The following is a 19,509-nucleotide window of genomic DNA, read 5'->3' as shown; positions in this document are numbered from 1 at the left end:
ATGTTGTTTGTTAGGTTGAAATTAATGCATTAGTTACAATAACATACCTTAAATTAATCTAGACAGAATGGTCAACTTTCAGTCTGGCGTAGTTCGCATGCTTTCAGGCTGGAATGATGCAGAAATCGTAGAACTGATTTTATTCTTAATTCCAAAACAAATGTAAAGTTCTAATTTAAAATTGTTTATTTACCTCACTTTTTACCACGCTATACGGTTGAAATTTTAGTGATATATTCATAAAGGTGAAGTTACACATACGTGATTTCTGCTAGGCTAAAATAATTTATACGTACTTAAAAAAAGCTTATGCGACTTGTTATTCCATCACATGTAGTCATTGTATGGGTAAACAAAACATTGGATCTGATCCAAGTTCGACAGTATAAGAGAAGTACAAAATTTTATATTAAAGGAAAAAAGTGATCCCTGGATGAGATTCTAGCTTACTTGTACTGGACTGGAAAAAAGATATGTGAACTTAATATCATCTGGTACCGTCAGTCACTTAACTATCGCTTTCCATCTCGTTGATATAGAAAAGTGCTATACATCTACAATATCACTATATAAACTATACATGTATGTCTATATGTTATAAGTGTATGTATTGTGTACTAAAGGCGACAATCATGAGTAAAAGCTAGTAATTATGAAACAATGGAGGAAATGGCCAATTAAGTGGGAGAAAAGAGAGACCTGCCCTGAGTCCACCACATAAGTCTCATTTGATTCCAAATTATCTTCTAAGTTGAAAACCTTACTGCAACAATGAGCAGTCCTCCTCTTTCCCGCTGACTATAAAATTGCTGTCTTTTACACATGCTAGAGGAGTTTTAGTAGATATTACAGTGGTAATGATGGCTAGAAATCTGAATTACTATCCATACATACATTAGTCATCAGTGTATCAGCTACTTTCTCTATACCAAGTTATCCGGTTTCAAAGTAGCATAACAGTGTAATAATAGTAAGGTAGAATCTACTACAGGAAATATCCCAGCTTCGTAAATTTTGCAGGTTCTTTTCGGTCTGTCTACAGTGTATTTTAATTGTTAGAGAATGTCAGAAAACTGCAGTCCTGTAGTACGCTATGTTATGACCCTAACGAAACATACATCACGAGCGCCGAAATATGGCAGTAAGACAAAACATATTCCGGAGATAAACAACACGTTCTTATTGGCTAGAGATGTATCATTATAAAATACATTTACAAGATATCTCACTATTGCATTCCTATCAAACATGTTGAGGATAGACTGAATGGAAGTATATTCCAGTAGGTATCAAGCTGCGACATTAATGTTAGTCCAACATCTTGAACATGTAGAGGAATTCAGTCATAGTAGTATTTTTCAGTCGGCTATTTCGTGGGTAAACCCGTTGCTGCAGTAAGATCTTCAAGTTTATTGTAAGGTTACTAATTGTTGATATATGTTAAAGATTCCACAAGTTCGTAATAACTAATAATAATGCTAAATAGTAATAATAACGGTAAATAAAGTGGAATTTATACTGTAGTTGATAAAATTTAACTAACAGTTTAATAAAAAAGATTAATTTTATTTATTTTTGTTTTAAATTTTTATTTGATACTTAACTTTCCATAGGAATTAGTCTTCCCAATAAACTATAGATACTATATATAATTAATTACATGTGTCAGCCATTCGCAGTGTTGTATTTTTAGAGTTTTATTCCAAAATTGGTAGCATTAAATGTAGTTGTGCATTGTTACATCATTCAACTTTTCTCTTTGCATGCTTATGCAGGTGGAGGCACCACTTCGTCCCAAAATCCGCCATACTGGTGATTACACTCATTTTCAAGAGTACAAGGAAAATAACGAACTCTTCGAAATAGCATCTACTGACCTATATTCTGATGAATTTGCGGATTTCTAGGATAGCTTGCATGTTAGTTCCCTGCACTTGATAAGTAGCTTGTTTAACCCTTTGTAGTGTTACTATTAGTTGCTGTCTACATTGCATGCATTGCTAGCTGTATGTACAAATACTTTTTTGCTTTTAGCCTGTTCTAAACCTGATTTATTCGTAGAGGTAAATGTATTTATGTAGTTTTTTGTAAATGGATGCAAGTGTAAGAAAAGGAGTAACAGCTTAGCAGACTAACAATAGAGGTAACATTATACATTTCAAGGTTGACACTGAAAGATCAGTAATACTGAAATGAAACTCAGGTAAGCTCAATTCAAATGATAGTGTTGTATCAACTTTCCAACACGAAACAAAACAGAACATTTTGGTAAAATTTGGGCACAAATCTTTGTAGATCCTCGGGAAAAAAGAAGAAAAAATGTTGAGATTGTTCCAAGAGCATTGTCAGAACGAACTTAAAAAGAATGGAGAGGTGGAGCGGGAAGGATAACTGTCATTGTTCGTACATGTAAAAGTAAATATTTTTATCCACACCTGTTTCTTGCAAAAATTTGCAAAATATTTTCTCTCTATGACTTATGGTTCCGGAGATATAGCTTCTTAAATCTCCCGAAATTCGAACTTTTTTGGCCAATATCTGGGGAACGGTGGCCAGTTGACCAGTGGCCACCGGTTACTATTTGGTACCAAAATGTTCACCATCTTCTTAGGTATTGATCAACACCAATATGATCTCTCTGACTTATGATTCCCTTAGATATGGCTCCTTAAATCTCCGGAAATTGGTCATATTTTGGTCAGTATCTCGGGAACGGTAAGAGTGACGCGAAGAACTCCAAAACTTTCTCAGATAGTTTTTGATGCTCTATCGAATGGAGGGCTCAAAATTGAAAAAAAAAAAAAAAAAAAAAAAAAAAAAAAAAAAAAAAAAAAAAAATCGCAAATAACAGACAAATATACACAGATATAGATAATTCAGTAATGAACTTTTTAAGTCCGTTGAAAATCGAAACTGTAAAATCTTCTAAATGTAACACATGACGGCTTCCTATGGCTTTCTTACCCGATATGATGTGAATGAAGACATATCATAACGGGCATTCTTATATTGGCATTCTTTTAGAGTGTTGTAGGGCTACTACTACTATTTCGGGTTGTCTACAATATACGCCACTGTATTAGCTCCTGTGATTAAGATTCCAGGTTAGTATGTAGGCGTTGATAACAGTATACACTAAGAAAATGTGTACACGGATACTAAAGAGCTCCCTAAAAATATATATATATATATATATATATATATATATATATATATATAAAATAAATAAATAAAATAACGATTATCTTACTAAAATATGTTGGATATGCCAGAAATAGGCTCTCTCATTAGCACTATGATCTCAAGTTTTGTTCACAATGGGGCTGCGGAAATTTAGCTGCTGACTCAATATGATCATGGAGTAAGTATTTTGAATGAGAATAAAGAAATAGCAGACTATGTAGGACATGGAAGTTACAGTAGTGGTGTCGGACTCTTTTCTCACGTATCGTCCAATTGAATAAATGCAATCAGTTAGCTTGCCGTATCCTTGCCTGGACTGAGAAAAAAGGTGTATTGTTTAGTTGGAAGCTACACATACACAAACTATTCTTAGAAAGTGGTACTGAGTATCTGTATGTGTTATATTCATTACTGTAAGACGGGGTTTGCACCAGATTTAAGGAATTTTTAAAGAAAATCGCATGTAACTTACAAACTTATTGATTTATAACACTGTATTTTAAACATATAATAGCTAGATATATAAGGAAAACATCTGTGCAAGTTCATTAGTAAACATTCAGTATGACCATAGTTATCATAGGTTAGGATTCTTTGCACAACATACAAAAAAGTATGTTCAATATATGAACATAATGTTTCTGTGCAATATTTTCCTTTCAGTAGTTATACATTTTACTTCCTACACAAAACTGCATGTAGTCTGCAAATATTGATATTAGAATGACTGTACCGGTATCAGTATGAATTATCGATATTTGTAAAGAAAATTATGTGTTTTCTGGTACCGGTACAGGAAACACATTCTGATAGTTTAGCATATGTCCCATAAGAATGCCAAATCAGGAGAAAAAAGTCCCTGTGAACTGATTTGCCTTGGTTGCTCTTTATATCAAAGAATGTCATCCCAACCGTAATCAGTGGAATATTTACGGGGTTTGGGGCTTTCAGGCTGAAGCCCATCCAATTTGCATGATTTCCTTTTTTAAAAATCTAATGTTACTCATTCCTATACGTATAAACTTCAACCCCCCCCCCATAAAAAAGTTAGTGATTTCTAAAAACAATAAGCTTTTCTAAGTGAAGCCCCTCTCAAATTTTTTTGGGGAAGGGAGATCCGCCACTGTTCGCAATTTATTTTCCAACAAGAAATCCATTCCGTCATCTCGGCATCTACCTAAATAGGAAATTTACCTAAAATTATAAAGCAGGATGTATCAGCAACTGCAAGACAATGTCTTATGTAATCCCGATGCTGAAAAGGGACGCTAAACTTCGACAGGTAGGCAAACGGATTTCGGTAAAGATTTGGCGAACTATTCCATCCAAATAGTATCCTTATTGGCAAGGAAGTTGTCGACGAGGGCAGTTTCATATGTACAGACATTATCCTCTATTAAAGTGAATTCACGATCAATATTTCGAGCTTTCGGACTTACCAGCTCTCAGGAAAACAGTCTCAATGGTGAGTAGGTCAGTTTGGGTATCTGTTAACGATATCACTCCATACCAGCAAGCCACCATAGTGATCTCTTTCGTGATGTTCAACGAATAGTATCTTAGTTTTCGGCTCGCCACATAAGTTTATAATAGATGTGTAGACTGTACTTTGATTCGTTCAGCCACTGAATCTGGGTCCATCAGTGGAAGACGAGATCTTCTGACAAAGAGAGATTTGTCATAATGGTTTCGAGATAGATCTTGTTACAGTCTGCTCTGTGGCCTTCGATCTCTGAAGTCAGTTGACTTATGGATAAGGATAATGTGTTTTCTGTCAATTCTACCTAGAAAGCGGCCATCTTTGGATTTTTGTGGCCCATGTGGAGATAATGTCTCCGCAACACATTAGCTGTCCGTTAAAAATGATTTCATAAATACGACAAAACTGTTGGGGATATACATGGCTCCCATATTTCTGTCTATGTCTAATTTGCCACCATCTGATCAATAAATGTCTAATCTCAAGAAAAGTTTGTACGGAACAATACAACCACCTCTCACACACACCGTTCCGGTTGAACTAGTATTTTGTTTGCCATGTAGACGATGGACCATTTTGGTCGTATTATTATTGTCGCTTCGTCTATGTTACATTGATATTCGTATGTCCTTCTTTCTCCTCGTATTCAATTAAACTTTTCCTGAAATTCTATCTTTTGCAAAATACATATAAGAACAGTGTCTCTTCAATTTTGCACTCGTGTATTTCTTTCAGCTGTGGTCGCTTGCGATGTTCACGAATAAAAGGTTGAAACTAGAAAGTGGACATGGACTGCCTTGTTAATAAATAAATCTTATATAAAATGTGTGTGTGTGTGGGGGGATGTTCCGCCTAGAGCGCCTGAAGAAATTTTAACCGAACTTGTAAGATTCACCCCTAGCACACCTAGGAGGGGAGTGGTGATCGAAAATGGCCAATATTGGTGTCGAATCCGTAGTTTTCGGGGTCGCTGAGATAAACAGTGACACTTCCGATAACTATATAAAACCAAATTTAGCCCATATTAGTACTCCTCAGGGGAAATGGTGACATGTAAAAATAAATGAAAATGACCGATATTAATGTCGAACCCTAGTTCTCGAGGTCCCTAAGTTGATTGGTGACAGTTTTGGTGTTCTTTAAAAATCCAAGGTGAGCTCTCAGTTTGGTAAGTCCCACTAGCGCTCCTGAGGAGGATGGGACACAGAAAATAATCGAAAACGAACATTATTATTGTCGAATCCATAGTTTTCGGGGTTGCTTAGATAAATAGTGATACTCCATATGTTGTTTAAGTCTGGTTGAAGCCCCAATCAGCACCCCCGGAGATGAAATGGTGGCATGTAAAAAACATCGAAAACGACCGATATTAGTGTCAAATCATTAGTTTTTTTGCGTTGCTAAGTTAATTGGTGGCAATCCTGTTGCCGCTTAAGTCCAAGTTCAGTCCCCTGTGGGAGCAAGACCCCTTAACACTCCTAGCGGGAATGGGAGGGACAGAAAAAAATGATAAAAAAAAGACCGATAATAGTGTCGAATCCGTTTTTTTAGGGGGGGGGGGGGGCATTGAGATGAACAATGACACTCTACATGCCTTATAAAATTCAAGTTCAGTCCCCATTAGTTCCCAGGAGGGGGAGGGGTGAAACTATAATGTATAAAGGTAATTGAAAATGACCGACGTTAGTTTCAAATCCATATTTTTCGGGGTCTCGAAATTGATTGGTGGCAACTCCGGTGAACGTTAAGTTCAAATTCAGCCTCAAGTAGAGGTAATATCCTCTAGCATACCTAGAGAAACTGGAAGGGGGTAACACATAAAATGATCGAAAATGACTGATATTAGTGTAGAGTGGATAGTTTTCGGGGTCGTTGAGATGAATAACGGCACTCCTGATACTGTTTAAATCTAATATCAACTCTCATTAGTACCCCTGGGGGGAATTATTGACATGGCGAAAGTAATCAAAAACTACCGATATTAGTATCGAATCCATAGTCCTAGGGGTCCCTAAGTTGACTTGGCGACATTCACTATACAATTTAAATCTCCGTTTAACCCTCATTAGCACCCTTAGGGTGGTGGGAAGTAGTTGACATGTAAAATTAATCGAAAAGGACAGATATTGGTGTCGAATCCATAGTTCTCGTTGTTGCTGAGATTGGTAATAACACTTCCGATAGCGTTAAAGTCCAAGTTCAGCGAGGTGTGAGGTGTGAAAAATAAAATGTCTCAAGTGATCGAAATTATTGTCGAATCCACAGTTTGGGTTCATCAAGCTGTTAGACTACAATCACGATGACATTTAGGCACGAATGGGCATGTCATCTGGATTGGAAATTTACATGGGTAACGCCAAGGCGTTGTTTGCACATATATATATATTTGGATGAGTGCATAATTCAGTAACTCCGGAACGTCTGAGGCAATTTTAACCACACTTAGTAGACATATGACTTTCAATCTGGAGAAAATACTGTGAGAGTGAGGCATCCTATGGGTGAGAAGTTGGAAGGAGTGAAATGTAAAAATAATGCAAAACGACTGATACTAGCATGCAATGGATAGATACAGTGTAGAGTGGATAGTTTTCGGGGTCGCTGAAATGAATACTAATACTTCAAATGTCGTTTTTAAGTCCAAGTTTATCCCCATCGGCAGAGGGCAGGGCGGAGAGCTGAAAAACAAATGTCAAAAGTGTCTGTCGAATTCATAGTTGTTGGGTCTGGAAAGTGTCTGGCTCATTTGAAATGACTTTTGGAAGATAGCTAGTATCATTTCAACCTGTTTTTTTTAATAATGTTAATTTGATTAAAAGTGCATTCTGTGGGAGCAGGATGTATCAATGTTTATGCCAAAAGTAGAGTATCTTCTGTATTTTTATCATCACACATTTCATTGAAATAAATATTCTAAGGGGGAGGATTCACCTCTTGCAAAGAATGGCCATTTCAGCTAGTAAATAAATAAAATTGGCATACAATAACCTTATTTGCAATGTGTTCTTATATTCACTTTTAAAGTTCTTTTTATTTTGTCAACAAAAAGTTCCATATTTGATACCAGGGGATTTTCAGGTTAGTTTGCTTTTACAACAGTTGCGTCTGTTGAAATCTCATCAATAAAAATGAGTTTTATCGTTATAAACTAAGGGAAGAGAAGTTATCCTATGTTCTAATTCTGTATGTAAGAGAAGAAAACTAACCTAACGTTCTAATTCTTGTATACAAGGAAGGAAATATTATCTAATGTTCTAGTCTATATATATAAACCCAAATCCATTGAATGACTCACTGATCCACTCATGATCAAATTTTCGAAACTATTAGGCTTAGAAACTTGAAATTTTGTTTTCCTTAGACACTAGGCTGTAGATAAGATGGGATTTTTCGAAATCAGCCTCTAAGGTGATAATAGGGCTTTGATTTTTTTTTTTTTTTTTCGTCGAATCTCCGAAGCTATTAAGCATAGAATTTTGGAAATTAAAATAATAATAATAATAATAATAATAATAATAATAATAATAATAATAATAATAATAATAATAATAATAATAATAATAATAATTGCATTTAAAGCTGTAGGTTAAGACCTGATTTCTGGAAATACGAATCATAAGGGTGATTGAATGACATTTTGCCGTTCGCCAGATCTCCGAAACTATTGCACGTAGAACCATAAAATTTTGTACAAATGTTCTCCTTGCACTTTAAATAGTATAAGAAACGGGGTTTTTCGAAACGCAGCTCCTAATGTGGGATAAGGGGGCTTAAGAGCCGCAGAGAGAGGAAGGGATGAAAAATATTGTCCGCTAACACGAGAGGGAATATTGCTAGTTCTTGTATGCACCTTATTTCGAAGTTCGTTTTATAAGTTTTATTCCCTTTTGCTTAGAGCGATGAAACTAATTTTTACCGATGTGACTTCCCTCAAGGACCGCCACTGCTTTATAATGAAAATTATTTTGCATTGAAATAAAGTCAAAATCTTTTAGTTCGACGTCCACGATTATGTCCTTTAGGCTGAGAGAATGGATGATTAAGGCAAGTGAATGATGTAAAAATTGGTGAAATGAGAATACGGAAGGAAACGTGAGTACCTTGAGAAAACCCATGGACAGAATGTTGTCCACCACAAGCTTACTTGGCTGGGGATCAAACCAGGGACCCCATGCACCAGAGGTAAACACTCTACCACTAAGCCACCATGCCCCCCACAAATAATTTTGAAAGTGTTATTTTATTAGCCATAAATAATATTTGAAATTATGTAAAGGAGTGGAGTGAGAGCGAGTGAACATAGTATTTCATCGGAACTTTCTGAAGCCAGAAAGTTGTAGAACGTAAATTTTTGTTAGATATTGGACGCAATCTACTTGTTCGTGTAAACTTTGCTAGAACTTGACGTAGTGACACCGAAGAGTAGAACTTTGAGTAGATTTTACGTTTCAGGTGTTCTCTCTTCAAACGTCTGAAAACGCCGTGTTGTACAGTCATTACCAAAAATGTATGCTCATCCCGTACTTGTTCTTTGTCACGAGCTTAAAAACGGTTGTGGGTACCTGAGAAAAAATTAGACTGTCTCCTGTTAAACAACAGTGTGGTGATCATAGTGAGAAATTTGCTGTGTAGCCGTGTGCAAAATATCTCCCGTTATTGCTTTCAAAGCATTTTGCACGTAAATGAAAATATGTGTTCATTTCAGTACTTACGTTATTAGTGAAGGTATAGCAAGATTTGTGGCAAATTCGTGTATGTTTAATATAGTTTTATGGAAAAGGTACAATTCGTTTTTATTTTATTTATCAATTTTTGTTTATAAAAAATCATTTAAAAAGTTACATTCAGAATTGATGTCCTTTGGAATTTTCTTTCTCTCTATAGTAACGTATGAATGGATGGGCCAATTTGAATACAGTTATCCATAAAGTAGATATTTTGGTGATGTACTTTAATGCAGTGTGCTTCAACTTGTGGCATGCCTTTGAAGCCTGTGCTCGCTATTTCTTGCTCGTATGTCTTATAATGATCAAATATTTAGATGACAATACATATTTCAAAAAATGAGCAAAAATAGTTTCGATACAAATCAAATTTTGCTGTTTATTTCTTCAGTGTTCTTTGATTGTTTTCTAGAAAGCTGAAATCGATATAATATGAATTTTAATAAAGAATAAACCAAATGTACATATATATACACACTGTATTTGGCGTACATCTATGTTAAAAGGCCCCATCACGACGAAATTAAAATACCACTAATTTTACAGTAATTATGTTATATCTTCAAATAGATAAAATATCGAAATATGGAACAAGAGCGCGCTAGACGATATTATTTTACATGAGATACTGTTATCACGACTCATTTATCTGCTTTCGATTTTCAGTCATTTAGAAAACCGGCATTTATTTTCGTGTTTATAAGTGGCTGCAAACAGAAAGTTACTAGGTGACTCATGATAACTGTATCTCATGCAAAATAATATTGTCTAGCGTGCTCTTGTTCCACATTTCGATTATCTTTTATCTGTTTGAAGATATTTCAATATTAATTTAAAATTAGCGGTATTTTAATTTTGCAGTGATTAGGCCTCTTAAGTGGGGGGGAAAATGTGACCTATGACTGCAAAATGGTTGGATAACACTGCCATAAGGTATACGAATGAAAACTGTACTTTCGCTAGCCAATTCAATTCAGAAGTTGTTTTGCAAAGGAATAATATCAATTACACCAGTGTCGGGGGTGTGCTCTTGAGCCCTACTTTAAGCTTTCGAGTTGTGTTATTGTAATCAGAATAAAAATTGTTTTTACGAGTTAAAATTGTTACTTAAAACTTCCTACACCTGTAAGCAAAGTACTTTCTTAGTGTAGCGAAACAAAGCTCACTGGAGCGTAATACGGCTTTATGGAGATCAGGGGGTTTGTCTGCTTGGAGTTTTTCACATAACCGGCAGATATACTAAAATTGTCACATTGCATCACAAATGGCACGAAATTTCGACGAATAAACAGTTGTTTATTCTTTGTACACTAAAGTCACTTTTGCTATTATTATTATTATTATTATTATTATTATTATTATTATTATTATTATTATTATTATTATTATTATTATTATTATTATTATTATTATTATTATTAGAGAATACGGGGACATTAGAGTTCTGTAACTCACCATCTTTTTTTTTTTTTTTTTTATTTTAAATATACTTTCACTTCTAATCTAGGTTATTTTGTTACAGATTTTCTGAATTTGCGATTTTTCTTTCATTCATTCTTTAAACTTTGCTGATTCAGTTTCTACAGCGAATCCGGTAGAATGAATAATACGTTCAGTGTTTTCATACGCATAATTGGCTATGCATTGTTAAGGTTCAGTTTTGCTTGGAGTAGTTTCCAGTAGCATGTAAAAGTTTCGTGATTTTCTAGCCTTAAGTATATGGGAATATTGTGTTGGAAAGTAAGTAATTTTGCTGCTGTGGTATTCCTCAATAGAATATACAGTAAAATATTTAACACAGATTCAAATCCAGTTCAAGTGCTGCCAAACTACATTGTTGGTACACTCATGTCCAAAATGATTGTCGCATATCTATAATTGTCTTCTTGTAAGAATATAATTTGATAATGATTTTGCAGGGTACTTTTAACACTGACACTATATATATAATGGGGAACTGTATATTTGTGGTAAATTTCATAGGAAAATAATTATAACTACAAAAATTGGAATAAGTAAAACAAAGTGTTGCTAAATGGACAAGAAAGTTTTATTTTCGTTTTATTGTTCTTATTTACTGTTCTTTTGACATGAAATTTGCGACATAGATGTCTTTGCGGATTATACAGATACTAACATTATAAGAAATACCGGGCGAATTCGTTATTAAATTATATTACTACAACAACATATTTATAGACATGCGGCAATAATTTTGGACATGAGTGTACATTATATATAATAAAACTCTTTTCACAACATGCATAATGACGAATCGTAAATGAAAGATGTAGCAATCTATGCTTCCGATTCAACGATTACTGTAGTAATAGGATGTATTCCGCAGTAGTTTAGTTGATAGCTCACGTGCCTTTGGTGCACGCGGTCCTGAGTTTGGAAAGTAGTACAGTCGTTCTCATCCCACTTCAAACAGTAGGTCTTGTCCTATGTATCTTGTCTGCTGTCGAAGGAGGAACATAAGTTTATAATTACTATTAATTTAGACTTAGTCCACTCTGTCAGTGACAAGGAGACATCACTTTTGGATATTAGATTAGATTTATGTCCAGTTGCAGCGGATAATTAATATAAAAGAAAGGTAGATATGAATTCTTACTTAGGATATTACTGCAGTGAATTTCTATTACTATTAATTATTATTATTTTCCCTGTCATTTAGGTTGAAGCTCCATTTATCCCAAAATGCAAGGGTCCAGGTGATACAAGCAACTTCGATGATTATGAAGAAGAAGCCTTGCGGATCTCCTCTACCGAAAAGTGTGCCAAGGAGTTTGCAGACTTCTAAATCTTATAAGCTAAGCAATGTTTTCGGACACATTAAAAAGAAGCGTGAAATAGTTTCATTTATAGTTTAAGTATTTGAGAGACAAAATTTACTTTGTTACAGGCTGTCACAACTAGGTACTACCACCTGGTTTGTCAATAGTGTTGCCAATGTTTTTATGCTACAGTTTTACCCCCAAAATTCTCTGTCTTCATCAAGAAGTGAACAAATTGCCATTGTGGTGTGAAACTCGAGGTGCTTTCCATCTATTCAAATTCCAGTCCATGTTGTGAAATTTCAAAAAAAATAAATAAGTAAATAAATAATCTGTCCCCTTTCAAAAGTGTTCTATCACTGGTGGGGTTGGTGTCATGCATGTACTTAAAACTATTCAAGAATTTACCTTGTCCGATAATCCGCTGAAGAAGGTTTTTATTCATTTTCAGTGAAGAATGTGGCGGCTTCCTGGTTTAATTTTATAGTGGCAGCCAAAAGGGTAATTACCTTATATCTTCCTGTTCCATGTTGATAGAAAATAGCTTTAAAAATGCTTTGTTACCTTCAAAAAGAAGTTTGTGATCCTTAACATTATGTCGAAGCAGAGTGTACCTTAATACTTTTAGGAAAGAAAACTGGTGACTGGTGGTTAGATTTCCTAACAAACGTTAAAGCAGTGTGTACATAGTATGCTAGTTATGGTGAGAAAAAAATAATAAAATAAAATAATAACTCAGAGCGTTCGGAAACTATGAATCTGTTTCATACATCAGGAGAGATTTACCTATGTTCACTAACAGTATTAATAAAATTTCATTTAATTTCTTCTCTGTTCTTATATATATATATAAGTAAATTAATCTCTCTCCTGATGAATGAATTTGAAATGCAGCAACTATTTTGGTCAGTTCTAACAATAAAATTACAAGTGTTAATTGCTTATATATATATATATATATATATATATATATATATATATATATATATATATATATATATATATATATATATATATAAATATATATATATAAAATATGCTATTTGTTTCTGTTTCCCTTTTAAACAGATACATCCACACACAAAAGACACCAGTGCCTCCTTAATATCCTAATTTTTTTTAGTCTCCCGATCCAACTGCTCTCGTTCAAAAGGTTGATATAAAGTGTCCCGTGACAAGAATTATGTAACTGAAGCAATACGAAAAGAAAGGGATAGAAACTGCATGAATTTATATATATATATATAAAATATTGAATACAAGAAAATCCCAGGAAACCCTGCATATACATATTTAATAGTTTTGCGAAATATGGTGTGTACTTTGTATATACATTTTCTTCTCTTGGTTCAACAATAATATAAAAAAAAATCTGCACTTGAGGGAGAGGTTTTCCTCCTGACAAAATTAGAATGTGCTGACACTAAGTGTGCCTGTTTTTTTGAAGCATGTTGGTGACAGATAGAAAGAAACAATATGAATTTTACTTTTGATAATATTTTCGATTTATATTTCTTCAAATCTTGTGCATGTATTTCGATTTACCAGCGTCTTACGTGAAATCCTGAACATCTATTATACTATATAACAACTTTTCTTTAATTTTTTTTATACATATTATTACTTTTTAAATTATATATATAATATTCATTCAACAAAACGTTGAGTGATTAATTCCATGATCAGCAAAGAAATTACACCATTATAAATTTAATTTAAAAGTGGTGTAATCATAAAATTGATACTTTATAATAATAATAAAAAAAATCAACTTATGTCAATTGAAGAAGTGAAACCATTTTAGAATAATTCCAGTTGTTCATGTAAAGCTTCGTTCAAATTAAATTGTCTTGCTGGGTACCTTCGGGAACAGATTTTAAAATCTTTTCTTATTATTATGTGTATCCCATGCTTCTCGTACAATGGTATATGCAAAATAGAAGAAAGGAACGTTTGTTAGTGGAATATTTGGGTTTTATCATTTTAATAAAATTTTACATCGTTGTAAAATAAATAAATAAATAAATAAATAAATAAAAATGTAGAAATTGGCAGAACAATATACGTGTTATAACCATTAGATAATACTGTTAACAACACAAGTATTGCATATAAAAATTCCTTCTAGCAGCAGCGTCGATTTTTGGCAATCTTTTTTTCTTTTAACTGTAGAAAGTAGGAAATAAAAATCTAGGATATACCAATGGCACAGCTAAATTTGCGTTACTATGAAATAATTATTTTTATATGTCTGGATAATTTTGTCTATCTTTACATGTTTATAGTCACGTAAATACAAACTGTACTTGGAAATTTTGAATTGTGTTTTTACTATTTCAGTATGTTGGTATCACACTTTCCACATGACTACTTGGCAAACTTTTTTTTTTTTTTTTTTTTTTTTTTTAACTTACGCATCCAATCATGTGGTATTGGTAATCAAACTGGTTTCTTGCGTTTTCAATGATCAGTGAAGATCAATTTAAATACCTGAAAAGTAATTTGAATCTGATATGTTTTCATTTTATAAGTAAAATGATCAAAGAAAAATGTACTACTAGAGTATTTGACTTTAAAAGCTCTGGAAGCTTATTTCAAAATTGTTGTAAAGCTTTTCTTTCCCCTCATTTTGTTTATTAAGATGTAATAGGCAGCTATTTGTATTTATTCTCCATATGTGCAATACATAAGACAATTTTTAGTGTTTTGTTCCGATGTTAATGTCAAGCTTCTGCAAATGTAACATTCTCCACTCATTTCATGTATAAATCTAACTCTTGTAATGAACAGATTTTATCACATGTAAAAGTCTTGTATTTATATTGTCACTGCATGGTCTGTCATTAATTTCCTTTTGCCGTGTTAGATTAACAATATCAAGGAACCTGTCTTTTTAATGTACAAGAAGCAGGATATTCATTTTTGTGTTCAATTCTGGAAACCATATAGTCTGATAACAGCATATTCTTCGAAACCTCGGGCAATATATGAGGGATTGTACCTTTTCAAGTCATTTTCGTAAGCATAATGTTAATACGTTGAAAATATTATGTCAAAGAAAATTAGAAAAATTCGTGAATATTCTGTAACTGCATATCAGTACAGTTAAAATTTTAGTTTCGACACAGTTTATGGACTCATTGGCGAGCTATTCTTTTCTTTTTTTCTTTTTCATTTCATTTTCTAAAACAACACTATTAATACGTATTTTGTGCAGTAATAATAATAGTTCTTTTTCGGAGTAGCAGAAGATTAATTTTTGACCGACAATATCATCCACAAAACAACATATTCTTTAGTAAATTGTCTAAATTGAAGATACGTTAGAAATTTGACAAAACCGCAAGTAAGAATAATCAAGGTGATTTCCATTGTAATACGTTACATTGAATTTCCCTGTTACGTCCTTCTGAAAACTAAGAGAGGCATGCTCTCACATCCTTCAGTATAAATAGGACTAGTTTCAAAATTCTTAATCTGACAGTCAGGTAATGAAAAGTTATGCCATGTTCAACTTTAAGTAATATCCTTACTTATATATTAAGCTGCAAAACCGATCTAATGGAAGACAGTTAATGAGTGTTGTTAGCGCCATGTCATCTGTTTTATTTGTTTGGGTGAGTGCCATAGATATTTTATAGTATTGAGTGGATTATGCTAAGTGATGAATACACAGAATGAGGGAAATTTGTCACTATCTGATTAAATCTGGTAGTTATCTTGTCATTCTTTTTAAATGACTTTGAAATGGGAAAAATTCATTTGATCTGATTAATATCTCTATATTGTAACAGTCCAATATAAATATACCTTGCCATTATAAATAATATAACTATACTTTTAAACTAAAAGTTACAGTGTTTATTCGCGTTATAGTCGCACATTTGTACCTTTTTTTTTTTTTTTTTTTTTTTTTTTTTTTTTTTTTTTTTTTTTTTTTTTTTTTTAATGCGAAAATCCAACGTGCGATTATTACACGCGGAAAGCTACTATTTACTTATCGTTACGATCAAAACAATTTCGAATCTTGGTACACACTACATTGTGTCAACATAAAAAATAAAATATAGCCTACATACGGTAAAATATTAAAACTTGTAAAAATTAAAGTCGTAACCTACCGATTCATGGGAGACAAAAAGTCTTCTTGGCATTGACACAAAAGAACGATATATTTAGATAATAGGGAAACACACGAATAACAACTATATAACACCTCAGATGAGTCACGATGTTAACGTGTCAATGAACACGAAGAATTCCTTTGCTCGAACTCGCGCAAGATAATCAGTTGGGAAGAAAGTCTTGTTCCCAAAGACAAAAATCTCGTAGCCTGCGACTTTTATGCGGGGAAATTATTCTGGCGAATGTTTTTACTTCAACTTTAAGGTACTACTATTATGCGAGGGCGACTATTACGCGCGTAAATACAGTAATAATAGTAAAGCACTCATTATTTGTAAGTAGTAACAATATTTTATTGAACTGCATTGAAGATTTTTCTTAATATTCGGTTGCATACTTTTCTTGCTATTGTTATTGTTCAAATGTATTGTGGAATTTTATGTATTACTGAAACAACATATATTTTGTTCGACTATTTTGAAAAAAAAAAAAAAAAATGACAGCGGTTAAGTGTAATTTCCTGTTTTTACTATGCAAAAAAGAAAAAAAAAGTTATTTAAAAGAAAGTATACATGCAGTTTTGAATTAGTACACTCATAAACCACATGGAGGTACAAAAACAATACTTTTGAAAGCGTGAAATTCTAAATAAGTGAACAGAGAATTTGGAATTTTAGAAAGAAGAAAAAAAAAAAGTGTTTACAATTTAACGGCCTCCTTTATTTTTCAAAGGTGATCTTATCTAGTCTTAATTTATGTGGTCGTAGCTTATTTAATATAATTTGTGGTCGTAAGAATTTAATATTATTCATCATATCATGTTTTCTTGCTAGCAACAAAACTACCAGCAAACGTACGTTAGGCAGCTGTATATTTTTCGGTAACTTTTTTACATGCAACTATTAATCATGTAATTTTATTTTTTTCCTGTTAATTTATTTATTTATTTTTATTTATTTTTTTTTCAGTAGAAAGGTGTTGCAGAATTTCTTTATAAACACAACTTTCTTTTTCTGGTTGAGATGGCATACAAGATTTTTTTTTTTTTTTAGTCTTATCTGGAATTTATGTAAGAGTGCTGGTCTTAAGTAAAATAAATTCTATATATGTTTGTTTCAGTCGTTAGTACAAACATAGGTAATTTTTTAAATCTTATACTGTAGTACGTACGGATGAATTTTCTGGTGCAATGCAGTTTCAGATACGCGTACCTTAGAACAATAATAGGTACACATCATCTCGAACAATTTAGATACTATGAATTAAATAAAAAAAAGTATTGATAAAAAGAAAATAAAATCTAAGAAAGTGATATTATGTGTTAATAGAACACATTAAAAAAAAGTAATTATAAATAACACCTATTAAATACTGAAAAAAATATGTATTGAAAAAAAAATGCATGAATTTTCTAGATATAATTATATTGTTCCTAAGGTAAATAATGCTAGAATATGCAATAATGAGCCCTTTGGAGGCCACTGTAAGCTATGCCAAGAGCATAAATAATCCATCTCTTAATACTTGAAGTACTTGCATTATTTAAATAAACTAATCATTACATTTCTATTGAATGTATAAAACAGCTTGGCAGCTATCAGTTAAAAATTAACTTGAGAATTGTTTCTATATTTTAGGAAGGTATACAGAAAGAAAAAACGCAGTTGAGTTGGTTTTTGGAGAGCGTTTTTCTAAACAAGCTACGTTACTGAATTTTGTTATACTTGTAGCTACTTCAGAAAATAGATTAATTAATCAAATGTTGCTGAATGGAAATAATGGTTCTATGCTACATCTAACACTCAACTCAAAACATGATTTTTCTTAACTATTACGATGCGTTTTCCCTCCTCGATTTTGTTGAAAACGAGAGTGAATTAAAATTACAAGCAGTGTATATTGTTAATGGACACTTCCCGTTGTGATGCTGGCTTAATGAAGAGCTAACGTATTTTATTCAAATAAGTTATGTATAGTTATTGTTATTTTAGGTTTACAAAGAAAACAAAGAGAATATTGTGTAGTAAGTTACAGTTGTGTTTGACACCTTGAACTGAGGAAGAGATTTCTCTAATGTTGGCAACCTGAGTTATTAAGTTAGGCTATGAATTCAGTATATATATGTACATTTTTGTCAGATGTTAGAGTTGTTTATATACATTTACAACTGACAATGCTTTGTCTCTTGTAAAGATCTTTTTTCTTGTATTGGTAGAGAAAAATGTGAATGCTTTTATTTACAAAAAGCGGCATAAAAAACAACAAAAAAATGTGTTGAGTGATGAATGTGATATGATTGTAATAAAAAAAAACATCTGTGACCACCCCGAACGCTTGATTTTAAATTGAGTATACATTTCGCGTAAGAAGTTAATGTTATAATGCCATATATTATATATATAAATATATTTAAAGAAATATATAATTTTTTTTCTAAAATTTTATTCACCAACTGGGCAATACATTGAGTGTAATGAGCGAGATTGTAGCTAAAGTATGGTGAGATTGATCAAACATATCCAACACCAAGATATATATCTATATACTTTCCCATGCACCCTTCATGACCAAAGGTCTATTTCTTGCGTTCAGTGTTTACGTAGTAACAGAGAGAAATGAAAAGAGTTATATTTGTTTTCCCTTAGTCTCTATCGTCATTGTCGTCGTGATGTACACGATTCCTCATCTACATTAAACATGTTAAAATAAGAATTTCCGGTATTATTACATTTCATATTTCTTTCATGCTGGAATGTGTAATTTCAGCCAATACTATTTATTTTAACAAATTATAATAGCCTTGGAGTGAAAGGGTGGAATTCATTATAAATCACAAGTCTTATATTACTCGTGAACTTGCTTATGTAGGGCAAAAAACCCAGTACAGTTGTGATTTTCAAAAGAAAAAGAATTATACACATATATATATCTAAAAAGCATGTATGAGAAATTTGTGCTTGTGTTTTGCCACAGTGTACATCTGTGACGTGGAGAGGAACTCTGACTAGAGAGGATGCGCGTGTGAGGAAATAATTATTATTGAAAAAAAAAAATGTCTGCTTTAGAGAGAATTTATGTACTCTTGTGCCAACTGCTTCGTTCCTTATAAGGGAAATTGGAGTGGTTTCTTTTTTTATTTTTTTTTTTTCTTCGTTGAAGCTTCTGTTTAAAAGTACATGTTCATGTATATAGGCTGATGAGTTACTTTTTGTGATTT

At 32.7% G+C, this 19,509-nt stretch overlaps 1 protein-coding gene across 3 annotated transcripts in view; it reads left to right on the top strand.

The window, feature by feature from the left end:
• The window catches only part of Pka-C1 (Protein kinase, cAMP-dependent, catalytic subunit 1), a 561,997-nt gene extending 543,471 nt beyond the window's left edge, over positions 1-18,526 (top strand). For all 3 annotated transcript variants that reach the window (XM_081761579.1, XM_081761577.1, XM_081761578.1), the window contains one exon: positions 12,068-18,526. In XM_081761579.1, coding sequence (XP_081617705.1) covers positions 12,068-12,193 — 126 coding nt within the window. In that variant the 3' untranslated portion in view covers positions 12,194-18,526. The remainder of the gene's footprint in view (positions 1-12,067) is intronic.
• Positions 18,527-19,509: the final 983 nt, after the last annotated feature.

Source organism: Thermobia domestica, chromosome 6 (assembly GCF_964235325.1).
Source record: "Thermobia domestica chromosome 6, izTheDome1.hap1.1, whole genome shotgun sequence".
Lineage (NCBI taxonomy): Eukaryota > Metazoa > Arthropoda > Insecta > Zygentoma > Lepismatidae > Thermobia > Thermobia domestica.
The sequence above is the reverse complement of the archived record's forward strand: the minus strand, read 5'-3'. Positions and strand labels throughout refer to the sequence as shown.